Source organism: Taeniopygia guttata, chromosome 11, assembly GCF_048771995.1.
Source record: "Taeniopygia guttata chromosome 11, bTaeGut7.mat, whole genome shotgun sequence".
Taxonomy (NCBI): domain Eukaryota; kingdom Metazoa; phylum Chordata; class Aves; order Passeriformes; family Estrildidae; genus Taeniopygia; species Taeniopygia guttata.
The window spans coordinates 12,495,591-12,515,270 of record NC_133036.1 but is presented as its reverse complement, the minus strand read 5'-3'; the positions used below and the strand labels follow the sequence as shown (position 1 = coordinate 12,515,270).

General features: G+C 42.4%; 3 protein-coding genes and 1 long non-coding RNA gene across 4 annotated transcripts in view; 2 read left to right on the top strand and 2 right to left on the bottom strand.

The window, feature by feature from the left end:
- Nucleotides 1-295: 295 nt before the first annotated feature.
- On the bottom strand, nt 296-1,889 carry LOC100228584 (carbohydrate sulfotransferase 5). Its single transcript, XM_072934396.1, has one exon. It carries the CDS (start codon nt 1,887-1,889, stop codon nt 708-710), a length of 1,182 nt encoding a protein of 393 aa, XP_072790497.1. The 3' UTR covers nt 296-707.
- On the bottom strand, nt 296-16,637 carry TMEM231 (transmembrane protein 231). Its single transcript, XM_072934398.1, has 10 exons — nt 16,496-16,637; nt 16,250-16,419; nt 15,125-15,253; nt 13,630-13,773; nt 13,253-13,334; nt 13,020-13,125; nt 11,812-12,096; nt 8,858-10,111; nt 8,254-8,405; nt 296-1,918 (listed from the first exon to the last, which is right to left on the bottom strand). The coding sequence occupies exons 1-7, from the start codon at nt 16,635-16,637 to the stop codon at nt 11,907-11,909; spliced, it is 963 nt and encodes a 320-aa protein (XP_072790499.1). The 3' UTR covers nt 296-1,918; nt 8,254-8,405; nt 8,858-10,111; nt 11,812-11,906.
- Nucleotides 9,209-12,889, top strand: LOC140684864 (uncharacterized). The gene is made up of 2 exons (XR_012057764.1): nt 9,209-9,343; nt 9,492-12,889. It is a non-coding gene; the product is annotated as an uncharacterized lncRNA (long non-coding RNA).
- Nucleotides 16,638-17,012: 375 nt separating the features above from the next.
- The window catches only part of GABARAPL2 (GABA type A receptor associated protein like 2), a 4,760-nt gene continuing 2,092 nt past the window's right edge, over nt 17,013-19,680 (top strand). The window contains 3 exon segments of the mRNA NM_001245677.1: nt 17,013-17,176; nt 17,486-17,541; nt 19,465-19,637. Coding sequence (NP_001232606.1) covers nt 17,143-17,176; nt 17,486-17,541; nt 19,465-19,637 — 263 coding nt within the window. The 5' untranslated portion in view covers nt 17,013-17,142.

Sequence of the window (19,680 nt, the reverse complement as noted above, 5' to 3'; positions counted from 1 at the left end):
GTATTAGAACACAACAGGGACAGCATTAAAACGCTCTTTCCACTGTGACTCCACTGAAAGCTTCTTCACAGTTTCTTCAAGTTTTTGCACTCCAAGCAAACACCACATTCAACCATCTGATTGTAAACATTGCCATTCCAAGGAAACCACTATGAAATCTATCAATAAATGAAGTTCCCATTTAAGGCTTTTACAAGACAGCTGCTGCAGTTGTCCCACCTTTTGGAAAACTTACATGTTAAAATTTAAAACATCAAAAGAAATCTGGGAAAAAAATATACAACTGCAAAACAACTTTAAAGAAGAAAGTCAAGAAGGAATTTAGTATATACTTTGTTCCATATATACAAATAAAGAACTGTGATTCTTAAATACTTAAAGAATGAAAAAAAGTGAACTATTACCAATAAACAAAGACATCTCTGAGAATCCATCTTTTAACAGAAAGTGCTTAAATTATATTCTTAAAACAATGCTGTGAGCAGCACAATAACAGGCTGACAAGCATCTTGCTGCCTTTTTTTTTAATACGTAAAAAACTCACAAAAAAAAAAAAAACCCTTCTTACATTATCAGAATTATCAGAAAAGGAGTAGATGAAAAGATAAAGTCATCAGCCAAGGATTTTCCAATTACTATATGCTGCACAGTATAGAAATATTCAAACAACTACCCTGCCCCACGTCCCCAGAGCTCTCAAAAATGTCTCAGTTCTTTGGATTAAATGATGACCAACTGAATTGATTTTGTCGTCTTGGCAACACCAAATCCAATGTCAGATCTCTTTGTTCTTTTTCTGAATCCACCAGCTGATAACCAAGAATGTTTATAGCACCTTTGCAAACTTCCTGTATTTTCTTAACTTTCTGAAAGGAAAGAACATTTCTCCAGGCCTGTGAAACACTAACTGCATCTCGGGATGTTATTTTGAAGGCCTCTTTTTTTTTCCCCGGTCCCTGTCCATGTGTGATATTATAGATCCAGCTTTTGAGCCTGGGAGTCAAACTAAGATCTGCAAATTTATACATTTCTGAGATTTCTGATAACGGATCTCTTACAAGATCTTCAAAACGGACCATTAAATAGCGATCTTTCAGGAAATTAGGTGGTTTTAGAGTAGCTGTTTCATAAATCTGAACATGACTTCTACAAACCTCTTGCATTACTTTATATTTGCTATCTTCCACTTTAGTGCCATTGGTACTCAAGACAATTCCGTTGTCACGGGCTAATGCTTTGACTGATTGCTCCCGTGACTTAACGACTGCCCTGGGGTCACGGACCAGGTGAATAATTTTGAGATTCAGGGACGGATCAGTGAGGAGCGGGTACAGGACCTTCAAGTCAAAGAATCGAACTTCCTTGATGACAACATGGCTGTAAGTTTTACAGGCTTCCTCCACCTTGCTGAATGGATACCGTCCACAAAGAGTCTTGCATGCCAATTCACTGGTTATGTCAGTACGTTGAAAAGAGTCACAAGCAGGAGCTGAACACAGAGCCCGACTGGCTGCCCACTGGAAAAGATCGGATAAGTTCCTTTTCCAAGGCATGTAAGCATCAAACACAGACATGTCACACAGAAAGACCGACCTGACTAAGTCCCGCACTGCCATGTGTAAGACTTTGGCACTGTTCTGGTACATTGTAACCCACACGTGCCAAGCAGGTTCCATCAGGTAGAAGACACTGGGGTGTTGGCTGAAAAGTTGACCGACAAAAGAAGATCCTGAACGCCAAGAGGAGAGAATAAGTATGTGGACTTGTGATGGTTTCTCCTCAGATGGAGGCATGAAGCTACTGTACCGGGCATACATGAAGAGTAAGAATCCAGTTTGAACCGTAACAAAAATTATAACAATTGTGCTAGGAATTCGAATCCTTGCCATTCTGACCGAGGAAGGGTGGTGAAAAGAAGCTGAAAAAGAGAAGGGAAATACTAGTGAACCATTGCTCCTGTGGCACAATAACAATACAACTTAGACAATACAAACTCTTGCATTAGTAAAACCTTTCTTCAAATGTGCATGTACATATGTGGCATTAAGTGCTTCCTTAATCAGTTGCACTTGGGGACGATCACTGCAGGTGGCAGCTGCTGGGAAAAGAGAAGGAAGTAATGTGTGACAGTAAGATCAGTGCAGCAATAAGCAAATAAGTAAATGTTCAATGTTAAAGAAAACCTTGGGCTGATGCAGCTCAACCCTTGGAAAAAAAGCAAACCAAAACTACAAAATACACAAGGCCCTCAACTTGAATACTGGTAAACATTGCCCTAAAAAAGGAAGAAAAAAAATTTCCGACTTGCTCATCTGTATTTCTGTTTCAATTTAAAATTACAAGGATTTCTATCCCCTAAAAGGAGTGGATGCGAACATTGGTAGCTGTGGGTGCCGAAATAAAAATCATCTTATCTAATCCGAGCGCTGTACCCTACAGTGGCCACAGGGTGCTATACCAATTGGTGCTTGTCCACAACCCTCTATTTTCCAAACTGCAGGAGGTAGAAGATGCATGAAAACTCACAACCTGAAGCCACACCTGGCCACAGATGATAAAACGAAAAAGCTGCTGACACGTATCTTTGGTCTGGAGTGTATACACCCCCAAGACTGAATACTCTGAGTTTGCATTCAAGAATTACCAGTTTGGGAGTTAGATTTGTCTGCATATAACTCCTAGAAAACCTTAGGCATGTCAACCCCAAGTGGATTTCTGCTTTACTTTGCAGTCAAAGTTCAAGATACATGCACTCCCCACAGCTTTTTACTAGAGGTTTTTGGCACCTACCATTTTGTGCTCACTCATGCAGATTCCACTTGTAAGCAGGCAGTAAATGTTAGCAGGCAAGGTTTTAGGAAAGTAAGACTCCTCCTGTACGTAGATCATCTCAGAAGTTCTACATATACGTATTTGTTATCTAGCTGCATTTACAATTTGCAATTACAATTTTTTTCTTGTTACAGTGAAAGACACATTTTTCAACACACTCTGAACTCTTGAAAGAAAATAATGCAGACTAGTAAACATAGATACATATTCATTTGACATAATAAATTAAATTGAATAAAGTGACCACCCATTACAAAACTTTTAATATGCAGTACACTGCATATTAAAAATGTGAAACTCTGCTTCAAAATTCCATAGCAGCAAAAGTATACAGGACTTCAACAATTTCAATAATTACATTTATTTAAAGTAAGTAATGGAAGAAAAGCCTTCCAAGGACTGTTAAAGGCAAAAATTAGGATACAGCCAATGGCTTAGCAATTTCCTAAACCGTGAGTAGCCCATGGTATATGCCTGTATTGCAGTGACACAATGCGAGAAACAAGGCTTAAGGTACTACTTAACTTCCTCCTCAGCAGTCCACTACTTGCTCTCTCAGGCACAAGAGCAGATAGATAAATCCATAGGTTAATTCAGCTTGGCCATTGTTCATAGATAAAATCTGCCTTGTTCAAATACTGAATTTTTGCATATTATATCTCCAGAAGCATCTATATGTTTCTCTGTGCTGTGAGGATCACCAGCAATCCAGCAGCCTGCACTGACACTTCACCAAAAAGAGGGGATGAAAGAATCTAAGCTGAAGTCAAGGTACTGTTGCACTTGCTAATTGAAAGATTTTTTCTGGAAACAGGCCCTATGCCTGAAAGTCAGCCAGACACAACTATCTCAGATATTTTTCTTGAATGCAAAAAGTGAGTCATTATCTACACTAAGACTGCGTTCTGCTGCTCCTTGCAGTCTCACTTATTATGTAGCTTTCAGATACTTGATTACGCTTTTTAAAGAATTAATGTGTTTCTACTCTAGCTACGCAGACCTGTTGCTCCACTCTAATCATGCTGCAGAGCTGGAACACTAACTGCAATTTACATGTTATTAGCAGAGTGTGAGAGATAGAGGAATAAAAGCCAAAACCTGTTTTTTACATTCACTTTTGCCTTGACTCTCTCAGACCTCTCCTTGCTCCAGTTCCCACATAAGCAGTGTTGCAGACAATACTAAAAAGTCATCCAGGAAGTGAGCACAGCAGAGCTACCACAGGGCTTTTTTTCCTGCTGTGGTAACATGTGCCTTTACGGCTCCTTTTCCCCTGCATTCAGTTATTAGTCCCAGTCATGAAGCACCTCTTTGACAAGAAATGGAGGGATGGCTTCAGGTCATATTCAGCAATTACATGCCACCTGCAAGTAAATAACTTTTTCGATTGCCTCCTCTTAATGTATATAGTTCTTTGCTTACATTACTGTAGAGGATTTTTTCCAGTTTTCTCCATCTAAAGGAAAAGAGAATGTTAAGGATATTTTTCTCTGTATTTCTGGAACTACACCTGATCTCCATTTCTTATTTCACACGCGTTCACTGAACTGTTGCTCTCAGCAGCATCACTTGTTCTAACTTAATGGCACAATACTGTGCCAATGAAAAAAACACATGAGTATTAGTCCACATCTGAACTAATCGGACTCAAGCCCTACAAATAACACCAAATGACTATAGCTGAAGTATTTCCCTACACTTCAATATGATAGAAACTGCAAGACAAAAAGTGCAATACCAAAGTAAAGCACTAAGTAGACACCAGTTTTCTATATTTAAGATTAATTTTCTGCCCTTTTGGAAGAGTTGGAGTGTTTCTAAGGAATATACACACATGTAGACACCACCAAAGAAAAAGCATAATTACACAACAAAATACAGCATCTGTAAAAGTATTCTCTTGTGTGCTTTCCAGTGCATAAGGCCAAATACACCACCTTCTCTGTAAACAGTGCCCTTTATTTCTGCACGTCTCTTGTTGGGCATGTGTAATTTTATTTTCATGTAAACAACCATTTACTATTTGCAATTGCATTCTGCAGGTGATTAGGGTGATTTTAAGCCCAGGTTAAACTTGCACTCCCTTAAAGTACAATTTTTTTAACCCAACAAGCTCTTCTGTGATATTTGATGAACTTTAGCTGAAGCAGAAAGCAGCTGTTGAAAAGCCCATAAAATAACCCTATCAAAGAGTTGCTGCAGATCTATATATGTACACACATACTTATAATCTACAGCTATCTACAATTACTACACGATATCATTGCCTTAGTTGTGGACTTGGTATTGTTGATTAACAGTTGGACTTCATGATCTTAAAGGTCTTTTCCAACCTAAGTGATTCTACAATTCCAAATGTGAGGAACAGGACCTTGCGATACAGGCTACTTCTGATCCTCTAGCTATTCCATTGCAGGACTCGCCAGATGGTGCTGTTAAGCAAGCTTGCTCTTTCAGCACACAAGTGCAATATGCCAAAACTGTACACTGAAGCTGCACACTGAAACACTAGTCTGTGACTTGCTTTGCATTGCCTCTTTCTGCTAGTGCCCTCCTCCTCCACCAACAGCTCAGTGGAACCACCTGCCCACCCCAAGCTCCCCTCTGGAAAGCAAAATTGGGGTTTGTTACACCTCCTTTTATCCTGCTTTGTTCCACGCAAGTGCTTCCTCGTAGCTGCACCTGCCTGACTATAGCATGCCCGCCAACTGCAAACATGGGGGCAGGGGGGGAAAGGAGAAGCAGCAGAGGGGCCAGATGTTTTAGCATTACTGCCACTTCAGCTGCCATCTCAGTGACAAAATCAGACTGACCCCAAGTGGCAAGGGAGCTACAAGAAGCAGAAAAACAGGCTGTAACAGGCCTCAAGTTGCAGCAGACAGCACTCCTACACCTCTCACATCTCTCAGCTGAGACTCACGAAGTATGACAACACTCAGTGGCATCACAATATGTGCTTCTGTAAATAATGAATACTCCTTAGTGTAAGTTATTTTACTAACAGTTACACTGTTATTCCTTTTCTGTGATAGTAGTAGTACTTCTTTGGTGATACCATTTCTTCAAGGAGAGCTGCGGTAAAGAGAATAATCAGAAGTCCCTCAAATCTTGATGTACAATCATCTCTTCACAGGGCAATGAAAATTTTCAAAATGTGATCTGAAAAACATTAGCTTATATGGTTTAGTTGCCAGTCCCAAACAGAATCAAGCTCTGTTCCTGAGCTTCCCTGCTAACTGCTACTAATGGAAACAAGATCCTAGACTAGATGAACCCTGGCACAGTTCCACAATAACTATTCTTATGTATCATCCAAAGGAAATTAATTATACAAACTGGCCAACAGAGCAATAATTTCCTTCATGACTTAAACTGTCTCTGATAGACTGCTGAGCTGCAGGGCCACTAGTATCTGCTTGCCAAGAAACTAGATACATTACAGAAAGCTATCCAGTTTTACCAAGCAGGGTAAAAATACAGTCAGCAGTAGTATTGATTCCAAAAGATATCATTTCTAAGATGAGCACTTTTCAGATCCAGAAAGGCAGAAAACAAAGAAAGAAATGTCCACTGGATGATCATTTAGCTCTTGCTTCCAGGGACTTTTTGTTTGTCACATAAGTAATGTAATGTTGGAATCGAGTAATCAGATCTTTTCGGGTCAGCTCTGAAAGGAATACAGTTTCTTAGTAATGTCTTTTCAGCACAGAATTCAACCTGAAGAGACTTAATAAAGTAACAAAAACTAACTTTATAGCTAAAAAAAGACCCTCTTCTTAAACTACTATTTTTTTTCTGGGATATTAAAAAGACTGTAGAAAGACAGAAAGAGTGCCTCATATTAGAGGCTGTCAAGAAACACGCTCGCTCTTTGAGCTTTGGACAAAAGGCTGGGATGAAATACTCCCTTAGAACAAATAAGTCTGAGTCTTTTGTGGGAAGACTGAAAAACCAGCCTGGATTAAAGCAAAAACATTTGAGTGAAGAATTACAAATACCTGCTCCCCTACAATGATTTCTGAGCAACTGAATCTTAGCTGTCTTTGTCAAAGTCTTCCTTGGCCATTTTCTGTCTGAGAAAGTTTCCAGCATACTTTCATTTTAAACAGTTTGTGCAGCATTTTTAAAGTCAAAGAACTTACAGATTACACAAGAATTACTTCAAATAATGTACTCAGTTTTGGGTCCCTTCCAGCTCAGAATGTTCTGTGATTCTGTTGATTTCCCAGATTGATTTCTTCCACTGAAAAATTAATACCTAATGCTGGATTATGTGCACAACCTTTTGTTACCCAAAAATGATTCTCCTGTATGCTGACCTTTCAGAGCAATCATATGAGATTAATGTAATTATCTCTTATGTACTTAAAATTCACCAAATGCAGCAGTACCGACTGTAAAAAGAATGATAAAGGTAAATGTCATCATGCATTTTATAGAATTAATAGGAAAATATTTGCTCATGGCATGACAAATAGATCAAAGATCACCTGAAGATCACAGCAAAGATCACCTAGTTTTCCTCATCAAATTTACTCACCAAAATGGCTTCTGTGAACAAACGTTAGAAACATAGTTTGCTACTCAAAAAAGTAAAATGCTGGAACATGACAAAGCTGGTCAAAGAATAACACACACCAGTATCACTAGTAATTCTTGCAGCAAGTCACCCCACTGACAAAACATCACCTTCCAGTATTCTTCTGCAGCTAGAAATCACACATCTTCATAAGGCAAAAGCTTACTGTATCAACAGTATGCAGACTGGTATTTGAATGGGTAAAGAAAAAGTTTTTTGGAGGGTGTGTTCTAGAATCACTGGTAGTCCTAAAAGTTAAAAATCTTTCCAGTACTAAATCAGTGAAACTCATAAGCCTAATTTTTTTTTAAATAGAATAATGAAACTGCAACTAAAATAATAAAATACAGTAAATGTACTGCAGTAGTTCTGAATTATAACATTATATTATAATTTCAGGTGATACTGTTAATTCAGCTTTTGGAAATAATACTTCTTTTTAGAATCTAGTGGTAAATGAGAGTTGAAAAATTGTTTCCAGGAAATCATCACACTTAAAGATTTTATAATACAATGAAACATACCATACATTTAGTTATATGATCATTGAAGTTCTTTTTCTAAAAGGTACTGTTTCCTCTGGGACATTTTAAAATATTTTTGGAGTTAGATAAAGTTGTCCAGCCTAAGCAAATGGCAGTGTCAAAGCATAGCCCTGTAATACCTATTCCTCTATGCACTGCAGCTGAAGACCACAAAGTGCTTTCAGCTGGTGTTCAAGTGCTTTTACTGGTGTTCAAGAAATGAGGTCTGCTTAGTTGCAGCTTTTTTTACGAATTTTTACCACGGCAAAACTGGAGTGACAAAGAGACACCCGCAGTGACTGAATGCTATTCACTTACTTGAGACTCTGTCTGCACTGGCTCAATAGCGTCCTCAAATTCAAGCAGTCCGAGGACGATTGGGCAGCGGTGCGCTCTGCGTGCCTCGCTTGAAGCAACTGTTGCAACTAAGAAATACTGACAAAGGCTTCCGATCTGCATGTCACTTTCACCTAGAAAGAGGCAGGATACAACAGAAAAATGGGAAGGGTTCTCTAAACTCTTTCATCTAACTCCAACAAACGAAACCACCTTAACCTGAATCAGCCACGTTACCCAGGGCAAAGGAAGAAAAGGGAGGGGGGGGGAAAAAAAAAGGGGCCGGGGGGGGGGGGGAGTTGTAGGGCAGAGGAAAGGAGAGGGAAAAAAAAAAAAAAAACCCTTACCCTCAAAAAAACCCACCTAAAATAACCAGGCTGATTTTCGACAGCTTTCTGTCGCACTCTGTCAGTGCGACATCGGCTCCGCCGCAACTGGTATTAGCGCTAGTCCGCCGCCACAAGCACCCGACCAAAAACATCTCCTTTAAAGAACCGTTGTTTGACACCGGAAAAAAAAAAGGTCTGACCGGGACTTCCAATCCTTTGGAATAATCGCACCCCCACCCGTATCAGCCTGCCCGTACCTTGTCGCCGCCTCTCGCCACCGCCGCGGCTCGGAGCTGCCGACAGAGACAATGAATCGCTTTCAGACGTGGCCGCCGAGGCGCCGGGGCAGCGGGAGGAGCCCGAGAAGAAGCCGATCCGCCCCGCTCCCGGAGCATCCCCGGGCAAAGGCGCAGCCCGGCAGAGGCGGTCCGCTGGCCTGCCCCGCCCAGCACGAGTGGGACCGGCGCGGCGGGGCAGTGGCGTCCGGCCCGCAGGGTCCCTGCTGGCTCGCCGAAACCGGCCCGTGGCAACACCACCTATCCGCCGCAGCAGCCAGCGCCCCGACACCTCTCCTCCCCAGGGTCCCACGTGCCTCGGGCCTTCCTGTCCCAGCTGCCCCCGGCCCCCGCCTCCTCCTTCCATCCCGCCCAGCACTCCCAGGCGAACAGAGCTCGGCGCGGCCGCGTCTCGCTCGCCTCGTGCGAGAAGAACGAGAGGATAATGCCCCCCGCAAAACGGGCTTGGTGAGTTAAAAAGCAGCGACGTGGTTTATTTTCTCCGAGTTCCACCTCTTAAAACACTCCCGAAGCATGGCTCTTACACGGCCATGTTCGCACGTCAGTTTATGATAGGACTTTTAACTTAAAGCTGCTTTCTTTTTCCTTCTTACAGAACCTTGATTAATCCTAGGGATCCACCGTATCCTTTCTCAATGACGAGCATTTAGATTGCTCTGTCATATGTATAGAGAGACGATCTGTGTAATAGCACTATGGTGCATGGTAGTGGTTTTGACTTTTTGTGTTGCTCTGCAAGCTGAAGGAAGAGTCCTTGCAGATAGCTTTCTGAGAAAGGCTCTTTAAGAGGCTCTAAACCTCTTCTCAGGTATATATTTTTCCAGTGTAGTTCAGTTTGTTGCTTAAGCTACAAAGTCTTGCTTTTTTTCTATTGCTTGGTTACTTACAAAAGTAGAGTATCTCTTCAAGCTCAGAACTATGACCAAGAACTACGGTCAGTATAAAAAGTCATCCAGGAAGTGAGCACAGCAGAGCTATCACAGGGTTTTTTTCCCTGCTGTGGTAACATGTGCCTTTGCGGCTCCTTTTCCCCTGCATTCAGTTATTAGTCCCAGTCATGAAGCACCTCTTTGACAAGAAATGGAGGGATGGCTTCAGGTCATATTCAGCAATTACATACCACCTGCAAGTAAATAACTTTTTCGATTGCCTCCTCTTAATGTATATAGTTCTTTGCTTACATTACTGTAGAGGATTTTTTCCAGTTTTCTCCATCTAAAGGAAAAGAGAATGTTAAGGATATTTTTCTCTGTATTTCTGGAACTAGACCTGATCTCCATTTTTTATTTCACATGCGTTCACTGAACTGTTGCTCTCAGCAGCATTACTTGTTCTAACTTAATGTGAAAGGCTACAACAGGAGAGAAAAATGAGAGAGGGATTAATGGAGTCTCCCAGTACTGTGGCTTTCGAGCATTAGTCTCTTCCATGTTTCTGTCGCCACCTAAACAGACTTCTGTTCAGCTTGGAGGAAGATTCTTACGCATTCCATTTTTGTGGCAGTAGAACATTCAAACCCTTAAACTGCGGTCCTGTGGTCTCTCCCGAGATTTCTACCCCTTCCTCATGTCCACCTTAATGCTTGTGCCGATACATACCAAGTTCAGTCAGGGAACTGACTTGTCTAAAAAAGTGATTATAAAGATCTTCACCACAAGTAACTCCCTGAATTAACTCAAGCAGTCACACAAGCGCCATTACTGCTGCAAGGGAGAGCATACCAAATGTACACCAGCTTGAGATATGGGGGAAACAAGCTCACAGCCCCCTTCGTTCATGCTGTGCAGTGGCTAGAAGCACAAAAAAGCAGCACACAGTTGCTTTGACTCTGGAGATGTTGATACAAAGCCAGTTATCGGTAGCTCTATGGTGCCACATAGAGACTTCAAAGATACAAGAGCAAACTGGAGATTTCTGAAAAAGGTAGCTCTTCTGACTGCCAGAATGTTGAATTCTAGAGGACGATGGCCAAAAGGTGGCATACTGCTAAGCTGCTCTTTCATATTTCATAGTTGCACTGTGTCTTAATAGTTCAAGAGAACCAGTGCCACTTGGAACTTTTTGCAGAATTCTGGCATGTAGAATTGTTTTAAATTCTGTCCTGCCATAACACTGCTTTGCTGGAATTAATTCTTTAATACAAAACTGAAAAAATAATGGAAATTTTGTTGTTTTCTCTTGTAAGCTTGTCTAGCATGAAAAGTAAGCCCAGATAAAGAAGATAAAATAATCTTCCCTATGACCACCAACACAGTCTTTCAATGTCTACTAGGTGATTATAATTTTTATCTGTTCTAAACTATTTAAGCTCTGAAGGTAATTATTCACTTACTTTGAAACTCTGAGGCTTCCCTGGCAGAATTTTTTTGCTAGTTTTCTTTCAAGAGATACAAGGATTCTCTGTTTTACTATTCACAGTTCACAATTAATGGTCGGGTGCTACAGTAATAATACCGGTAGTAAATGGTTGTGCAAATTTTGCACACACTATCACCCAAAACCTGATTTCTCACATCAATCTTGAATTTATTCATCATCCAATTTAATAATTAAATTGCTGAGCATGTATAGCCACAGTTACAGAAGTGCATCTCCGACCTTAACTCATCCATGCAGTTTTTCATTTCATAGTGCACATAAATGTATGTACAAATAACTCTTGACAGCTCTAAGACTGCAGAGAATTGATTTACAAGAAGTAAAAACAGTTAATGTTGTTACTTTCAGCATATTATTTTCAGTTTTCAAGGTGGTTTTTGAGGCATGTTTCAGTTGCAAAAAAATAACTAGGCTCCTTTTAACTGTCAAAATTATAAACTTTTCCAGCTCCAAAGCAGTGTTCCTAAAGAAATTAGATGAATGAACATTTATTTTAAAAAGGAAGCACAAACAGAGCATACTTTGAACATACTTACAAAATTCTGATCTTCTGAAGTTAGAAGTGTATAGAGAATAAAATCAGGTAACTGTTTTTGAATGGCAATTCTATAAAGTGTTCTCAGGCATCTCTTCAGGACTGGTGCTGTTTGTAGGATAGTACTGGAGATACAGGCAGAACTGGTGATACTGGAATTGTAGTCAACACCTGATTCTGGAACAAAAACATCTTAATCCTATCAAACACCCAAAGAAAGATAAGGAGGATGCTGACATACTGGATCCAGGCAAATTTAATAATTTCCCAAAATCCTGGCTGATATTTAAAGAAAGTCAAGGAGTGTTACTAGAGGACATTCTGATGCTACCATTGCAATAGCTAAACAAGGAAACTCATAGGCAGAAGGCACAAACCTTGTTAATACATCCGTTTATGTCACAAATGCTAAGCCTCCGAACCACAGAAAACACCTAAAAGCCTTCTACCATGGTAGGTAACCATGGTAGAGCTGGAGAGAACGTCTGTCCTAGAAGATATTTAAATCAATTCTGGGTAAAGTACCTACTTTGTGCCTGAGTCATCAGGAATACTTATTGTTAATATTCAGGCAGGCAAACAAATCTTGTAAGAAGTGTGCTCCATACAGATTATTTTAAATGCAGACTTGTTCTTGTCTAAGAAAAAGAACAAAGAACATAACGAATGAAGAATTACTTTTCAAAATAAAAAAATTACAGTCTGTCTGCACATGAACAGATGTTAATAACTCCACTGCGGGAGTTACTATTTGGTGAGATGATCTTGCATACAGATTTCTAATCATTTGCTTTAGGTCACAGATTACAGTATCATGCTTTGTGAGTGGCATCTGTGACGGATTGGGACTGCAGGTACTGCAGAACCGAAGCAAGATGTACTATGAATATTCCCTGAGAATAGCTAACAAAGGCTTTAAAGGCCTTTTTAGCAAAGCTGAAAAGCAACACAGGTTCCAAATAAAGAAAGGCAAAAAGTGGTTATGAAGGCACAATCATCTGAAGGAACGGACAAATAGGTATTTCATCAACTCCACAACTGTAGAATTTGCTTAGCTAACAAAAAAAAACAAAAACAAACAAACAAACAAAAAAAGTTTAGCAAGTTTAGCAACACATCTAAGAGAAAACATCTTCATTTGGCCTGTATGTGATGGAGGCTCTAATATAGCCCTGTTATGTCACAGTTTGTGCAGTTTTAGAAGGATATAAGATAACTTCCACTGGGTAATGAATGGTGGCATTAACGATAAATGGCATATCTGGTGCTCTTCCAGTCATCCAAACAGGGCTGGGATCTGAAAAGACTGTTGTCACTATAATGGAGAAAGGAAATGTCCAGGTTAAAGGGCATTTAGGTATTAATACAGAAGTCATATACCTCACAAAACAGCTGCCAATATGATAACTACTACTGTCCTGTAGCTACACATTCAGGCTTACCATTTCTATCCCAATACGCTCCAATGATGTTTGCTAGATCATAGTCACTTGCAAAAGGACTTGTGCCATTGACCACAGACACCTGTTACAACAAGGAGACACTTTAATTATTCATCCAGTCTTCCACGCAGTAATTCTACTGAGTTTCTTACACAAAGTAACCGTGCCCTTCAAGGAATGAACATAAACATCAGACTGAACACCTTGGCAGAATAACCTCTTCCCTCTTGTAGTCTAACAAGAAAACAACAGTTCCAAAGTCTCACAGTTCGCTCTGTGCGGTAGTACAAATAATTAGGATGTCTCCTAGGATACTAGGAGGATTAGGAGGTTGGGGGGGGAGTGATTTGAATGGGAAGGGAAAAGCATTTCCTCACATTGTATCTGGTATCCAGTCCACAGTGGTTAAGTAATTGCCTCTGGTTTAATTTCAAGTCTCCATTCACATACAGCTGAGACCCTGGCACAGGAGAAAAAAACTGAAGAAAAGCCATGCTCTGCATCACAAATGTTGACATTCTCTGAAATAGTGAACACAAAAAAGGAAAATTTAGCAGGGGGAGGAGGGACACAACATACTTTTCTACCTCTTGGTATGTACACATTTTTTCTACATTGATTTGATTTTTCTAGGACTCCCAAGTTTCATATCATCACCTTAGTCTAAGCAAGAGACCACCAAATAAAAAATACCCTATTTTTAAAAAAGTGAACTACCTTAGTTATTAGTTAACTAACTTTATTAACTCAACAAAGTTCCACAGGAAATTCAGTGAAGTCCAGAGTCTGTGGCCAATGAGAGAAAGTTCTGACTAGTTGTAACATGGCTAGTCAAAAAGCAGCAACGTGACTAAACACATTAATTGGAGACACACTATAAAAAAACTCAGAGGTCAAAATCAAGGACTTGTACTCTGCAACAAGAACCAAATAAAGAAGGTAGGTTCTTAGTTCTTATCTACCATTCAGTGTGAAGGAAAATTTCCACATTTACAGTGGGATAAAAAAAGTGCTTAATTTGTATCATAACTCTCTGTGATGCTAACACCTGACCAAATACTTCAGCCCAAATTTAGAACTGTTGGGCCTTTATTCTGGGCCTCAGGCTTCAGAATGTTTTCTGCATCGCATAGCTATGCTTGCTAAGCCCGTCCATCTGCAGTCAGCAAGACTCTCTAAAGAAACAGCCTATCTTCCTAGGAAAACAACTTTTTGTCTGTGTGGCTGCACCCAACACAGCTCTGTATTATTACTCCTTTCAGGTGTATCCCTGGGTTCTCTGTGCACTGGTGGTTTACTCTTTGCTTTAGGTATTAATTGCACTGCCATTTGAGGTACAATGGCAGCAGAATTGCATTGCCTTGTCTTCCTGTAACACTTCCTCGTCCCAGTTACAAGATCCTGGCAGATGATTACCAATGCTTCAAGAGCTGCTAAGCAAAATCTAAGGAGTTTTCGGCTGCTGCAACAGCCTGACTCTCAAAAAATGAACTGGTTATGTCAAGACACAGCAGTGTGTAGGAATACACATCCTTCTGCCTATTGCAAGACTCTCAGTTATTTTCAGGTGCCACCCACAATGATACTCATTGTTGTGCATTTCTGTCCTGTATGGTGCACTACAGCCCAAGAGAATATAGAGCTTAAAAATACATTAAAAAAAAAAACCTAATAAAGTGTATCCAAATACGCAAGAGCGCTAGACGAGGAATGACACAGTAGAGGAGGAGAAAATTAAGTATTTTTCAGTAAAATAAATATTTTACAGAGGAATTTCAAATGTGCAAGGTTTCTTTTCATCTTTTGTATAACCACTACTGGAATTTTACAATGGGTCTATACATCACAACAAACAAAACTAAAAATGCTCACATAAAGCTGGTAGGAAAAGAGTAGAATCAGCTGAACGCCAACTACATGCTCTGTTGGTTGTAATGGAAGTTCCAGTTTAAAATGCAACTGATCCATTTTGCCATCATGATTTTTGTCTTCTTCTCTAGTCTAAACAAATGTTTTTTAAAGACAGGAATTTCTGTTAGAAAGAAAAACAAAAAAGTAAAACCCCAGGGGACCCTACAACTGCAGCACGCACATACCAAGGAAGCAAATAAACTGCATAGTTAGGAATGCAATAAAATGCTACTTGACTATTTACAGACAGAGGACTAGAGACAAATAAAAAGCCAGTGCTGTTGTCTGTTATACAAGGTCTCATACACCCCTCCAGGGAGGGAAAGTTTACTTCAAGGTCTTTTCTGCCCTACATCATTCCACCCATATTCCTTGCATGCCAACAAAGCACGCCTTAGTGCTGGATCTTCTGTAAGAGCAAATATATGACTGATGGTCAGGCTTGTGCCTCCTGCCATTGTAGTATGCCTCTTAAATGACCTTTGTATGCTGATTCCTGGCTCTAAGCCAAGGCTTGCTATGCTTGTGTGCCAGTGTCCAGTACTTCAGCTACTTGGAAAATATAGCAGGGCTCGTTACAGAGGCAGACAGAAAAATAACTGCCACTGTGAAATCCCAGAAAGAAAAGCGACACGTTCTTCTGAAGGCACATATCTACTTCCAAATCTAGGGATACCCTGCAAACTCCCCATCATGGTAAGTCATGTGGCCAGGGGAGAGTGGCACAACTAATTCGATGAAAGTAAACCGGTGTGTTCACACAAACCACCAGCAGTGCTTACGGACATGGTTTAATGGCAAAATTGGTAGGGCTTGATCTTACGGGCTTTTTCCAATCTAAGTAATGCTATGATTCAGTAACACTGAGAGGGAGTGAAACGGGACTCATTAAAATTTCACAAAATCCCGATGTGAGGCACAAGGTTATACATAAAGCTGCTGCTACCTGAAGGCAGCAGTGCCTGACAGGCCACCCGCTCAACAGCGCCATCAGCACTCGTGCCCTGAGCCGGCTACCGGTCCACTGGCTCCACTCTGCAGCCTCGCTTCTCGCCACTGTTGCCGGGCCGCCCTGGGCAAGCCTACCGACAGGAGCGGGACTCGGAGCCGGTCCTCCTGGAGCCTGTTGAACGCTGGGAATGTGCTCCACGCCAAGAAGCTGCCCGGGCCGGACCCGATGGTGGCGACGAAGAGAGCCTCGTACCGGAAACGAACAGTGGGCTGCTCCAGGAACGCGCTCTGCTTCAGCCAGAAACCTGAGGGCAGAAACAGCACGAGGTTTCAGGACTGCACCAGGCCCGGTCGGGCCGCGTGGGGTCCAGTGGCGCTCACCGTGGCTCCGGTAGGCCACCAGCAGCGGCGGCACATAGGTGAGCACCGTGATGATCAACAGTGCCAGTGCCGCGGCGGAGCAGAATCCAGCCCGGTAGCGCGTGTACAGCGCGGGATGCGAGAACAGCTCCACGCCAGCCATGACGAGCAGCCCCTCCCTGCACTCTCACCGGCCGCCCCCGCCCGCGCCTATAGCGTTTGCACTGGGCGGAGCCTCGGACGGACGAGAAGCCGCTCCAATCAGCGCCGAGGGCACGGGCGCCTCAGCCAATGAACGCGCACCACTGCCTCCCGGGGCCGTCGGCGAGATAGCGCCCGGCAGCGGGATGGGGACACGCGGATGGGGACACCTGCTTGGGCGACGAAGTCTGTGGAGCGGCTTCGAGTGCCCCGGGAGCCCTGCGGGCGGCTCCGCACCCTGCAGGTGACTCCGTGCCCGGATGCAACAGCCCCGCCCCGCGATCCCCGGCCGGAAGAATCGCGGCTGCTCGAGCGGTTGCCGTGGGACAGGCGAGCCGGAAGTCCCGCCTGCCGTGCCGCGGCTGTTGTTGTGACAGGGACCGTGACGGCGACAGGCCCGGCACGAGCCCCCGCCCCCCGCACACGGGCCTCGCCGCCTCTGGCTTCGCTCCCCGCCCGCCTGCATCATGAAGTGGATGTTCAAGGAAGACCACGCGCTGGGTAAGGGTGGGTCTGGGCCAGGCTCTGCCTGGCAGCGGCCCCGCTTCCTCGCTCTCCTGTGTCGCCATCTGTAGCGGTCGGCTTCCCCGGGCGGTGGTCTTGTCTGTGGGCGGACAGCCGCTGGCGGTCCTCGCCGAAGGGTAGTGCGATGCCCGGGGACGGTCTCCTCGAAAAGCTAGAGACCCGCTCGGAGGCGAGAATATGATCGCGATCCCCGCAGGCTCACGGCCCTGCCGGCGTTGCATTCTCGGCCTAGGACACCGGCAGTATAATTACTATGCAATGACTAATTACGAGTTTTGTTCACAGAGCACAGATGTGTCGAGTCCGCAAAAATCCGAGCCAAATACCCCGACCGTGTCCCGGTGAGTAGTCAAGCCAGCTTCAACAGAGTACTTACAGGCAAAGGTGGATACACTGTTTCCATCCTGCCCACTCTGATGAGTTCCTACAAAGTAAATTAATTTTCCTTTTTGTGTCCTTAGATGTTTTAAAGAAGCCCCAAACACATCTGACTACTCCAACATTTCCTCCTCTGTCCCAGTGCATATTGACAAATAAGCTTTCTAAAAACTTTCCAGGGATTTTTATGATATATCATGGTCCTGCTTTCTTCTCATGGCAATTACATCCCAGCAAATACCTTCATTGTCTTGAAGATTGTGCCTGATCCTTAGAAAGATTATGAAAACTACTGAAACCTTGACCATCTTCCAGCCTGGCTAAATTGGTTAAATGATAACCCTCATGTATTCCAAGCCTGTAACCAGTCATCATGGTGCACTTCCCCATGCAAATCCTGTTGTTTGAAGAGCCAATGCAAGTGGTGACCCTTCCTTTCTGCATTAATACCTATCAATCTGCTAAATAGTGAATGAGCTCTCTTCTTCTCTCTGCAATCCCTTTTACCATGTTTCAGTCTCTGAAAAGACCACAGTTCACATCCTTATGGAACAGCTAGCAACATGCCCACATTCTCAATTTACTTGCTTGAGTGTAAAATTTCCTACATCCCATCTTACCACATGCCAGTTAGTGCCACACCTGCCTCTCACCTTTTGGTAAGTAACTTTTCTGTTAGCAGAGAGCCCAGAGAAGAATCTTCATTCCCATTGACTTTTTCTGCTGCTCAGTTGCACCTAGTCACAAGATTTTCTCCAGTTGCAATCTGGCGAGCTGATATGATCCTTGCTGTTCTCTCTTGAATAACTAACTATTCCCTCCCACGTAGACTGCAGCATCCCTAATGACCGTACATCTCCACGGTATCCATGTATCCATTTCAAAAATATCCTTGATAACCTTGGGGGGAAAAGAAACACAGAAACTCATAGTGTGAGTCACAATGACATGCTGCTGTATCAGGAATGGACAGCAAGGTGTAGACAGATACAGGAATTGAATCTCAAATTGCAGCAATCCTTTATCTGGACCAGTATGTGTTTTCTGCTTGATGATTCAAATTGAGCCACATACCATTGATACCAAATAGTTGGTATCAATGTAACAGTCAGAAGTGCTTTTCAAACTTAATGTTTCAAGTAGAATGCAGAGCTAAGGAATGGAGACCCTGTAACCTCTTGTAAACCCCATTTCCTGACCTCCTGTGTTTTTCCTTCAAGAATCAGTCTGTGTAGTACAGTGAGCATCGGGTCTTTTTCACAAGCAATACTTAATTATCCTTCCCCCTGTACCTGTTGCTTTCTGTTTATTTTTCTGGTTTTGTTTGTAGCTGTCTTGCTATCTTTCCTTTCTGTAGTCAGTTTCTCATTTTCGAAGCAATGATGGAATACTCTAAATGTCAGTTCAGCAGAATACAAAGGTAGTGGTACCAGTACAGGGGAAGGATCACCTTCCAGTCCTTTGCCTAATGCAGTCCAGGACACTATTAGCCTTACGTGTGTCCAGAGTACACTGCTGTTTCATTTTCAGCTTTGGGTCCACATTGCAGTAATTTCATATGATCAGTGTATACAAGGTTAAGTGATATGCGTACTTTGCTGTCACAGGTGTCTTTAAGGGATAACACTCCTTTTTACACCATGACTGCCAAACACAGGCACAGGAAGTTTCAAGCCATTGTGTATATAAACAGGAGTTTCAGTGCAGCTGTAAAATCAGGTTTTACAGTGCTGAGCCAGTTCTGCCTCTGATTTGGTTGTGGTCAGGAAACCTTTTTGTTCATCCCCTCTACTCACCACTGTAAGCCTGTATGAGCAAGCAATCTACCAAAGCTGTCTGTTCATACCAATCCTGAACAGCCTGATCTTCACACCTGCACTTTACAGGTCATAGTGGAGAAGGTCTCAGGATCTCAGATTGTTGATATTGACAAGAGGAAGTACTTAGTTCCGTCCGACATCACCGTGGCCCAGTTCATGTGGATCATCAGGAAGAGGATTCAACTGCCATCTGAGAAGGCAATATTCCTCTTTGTAGACAAGACTGTCCCACAATCCAGGTGAGAGGCTATTCACTTGGTATTCAGAATCATTACAGCAAGC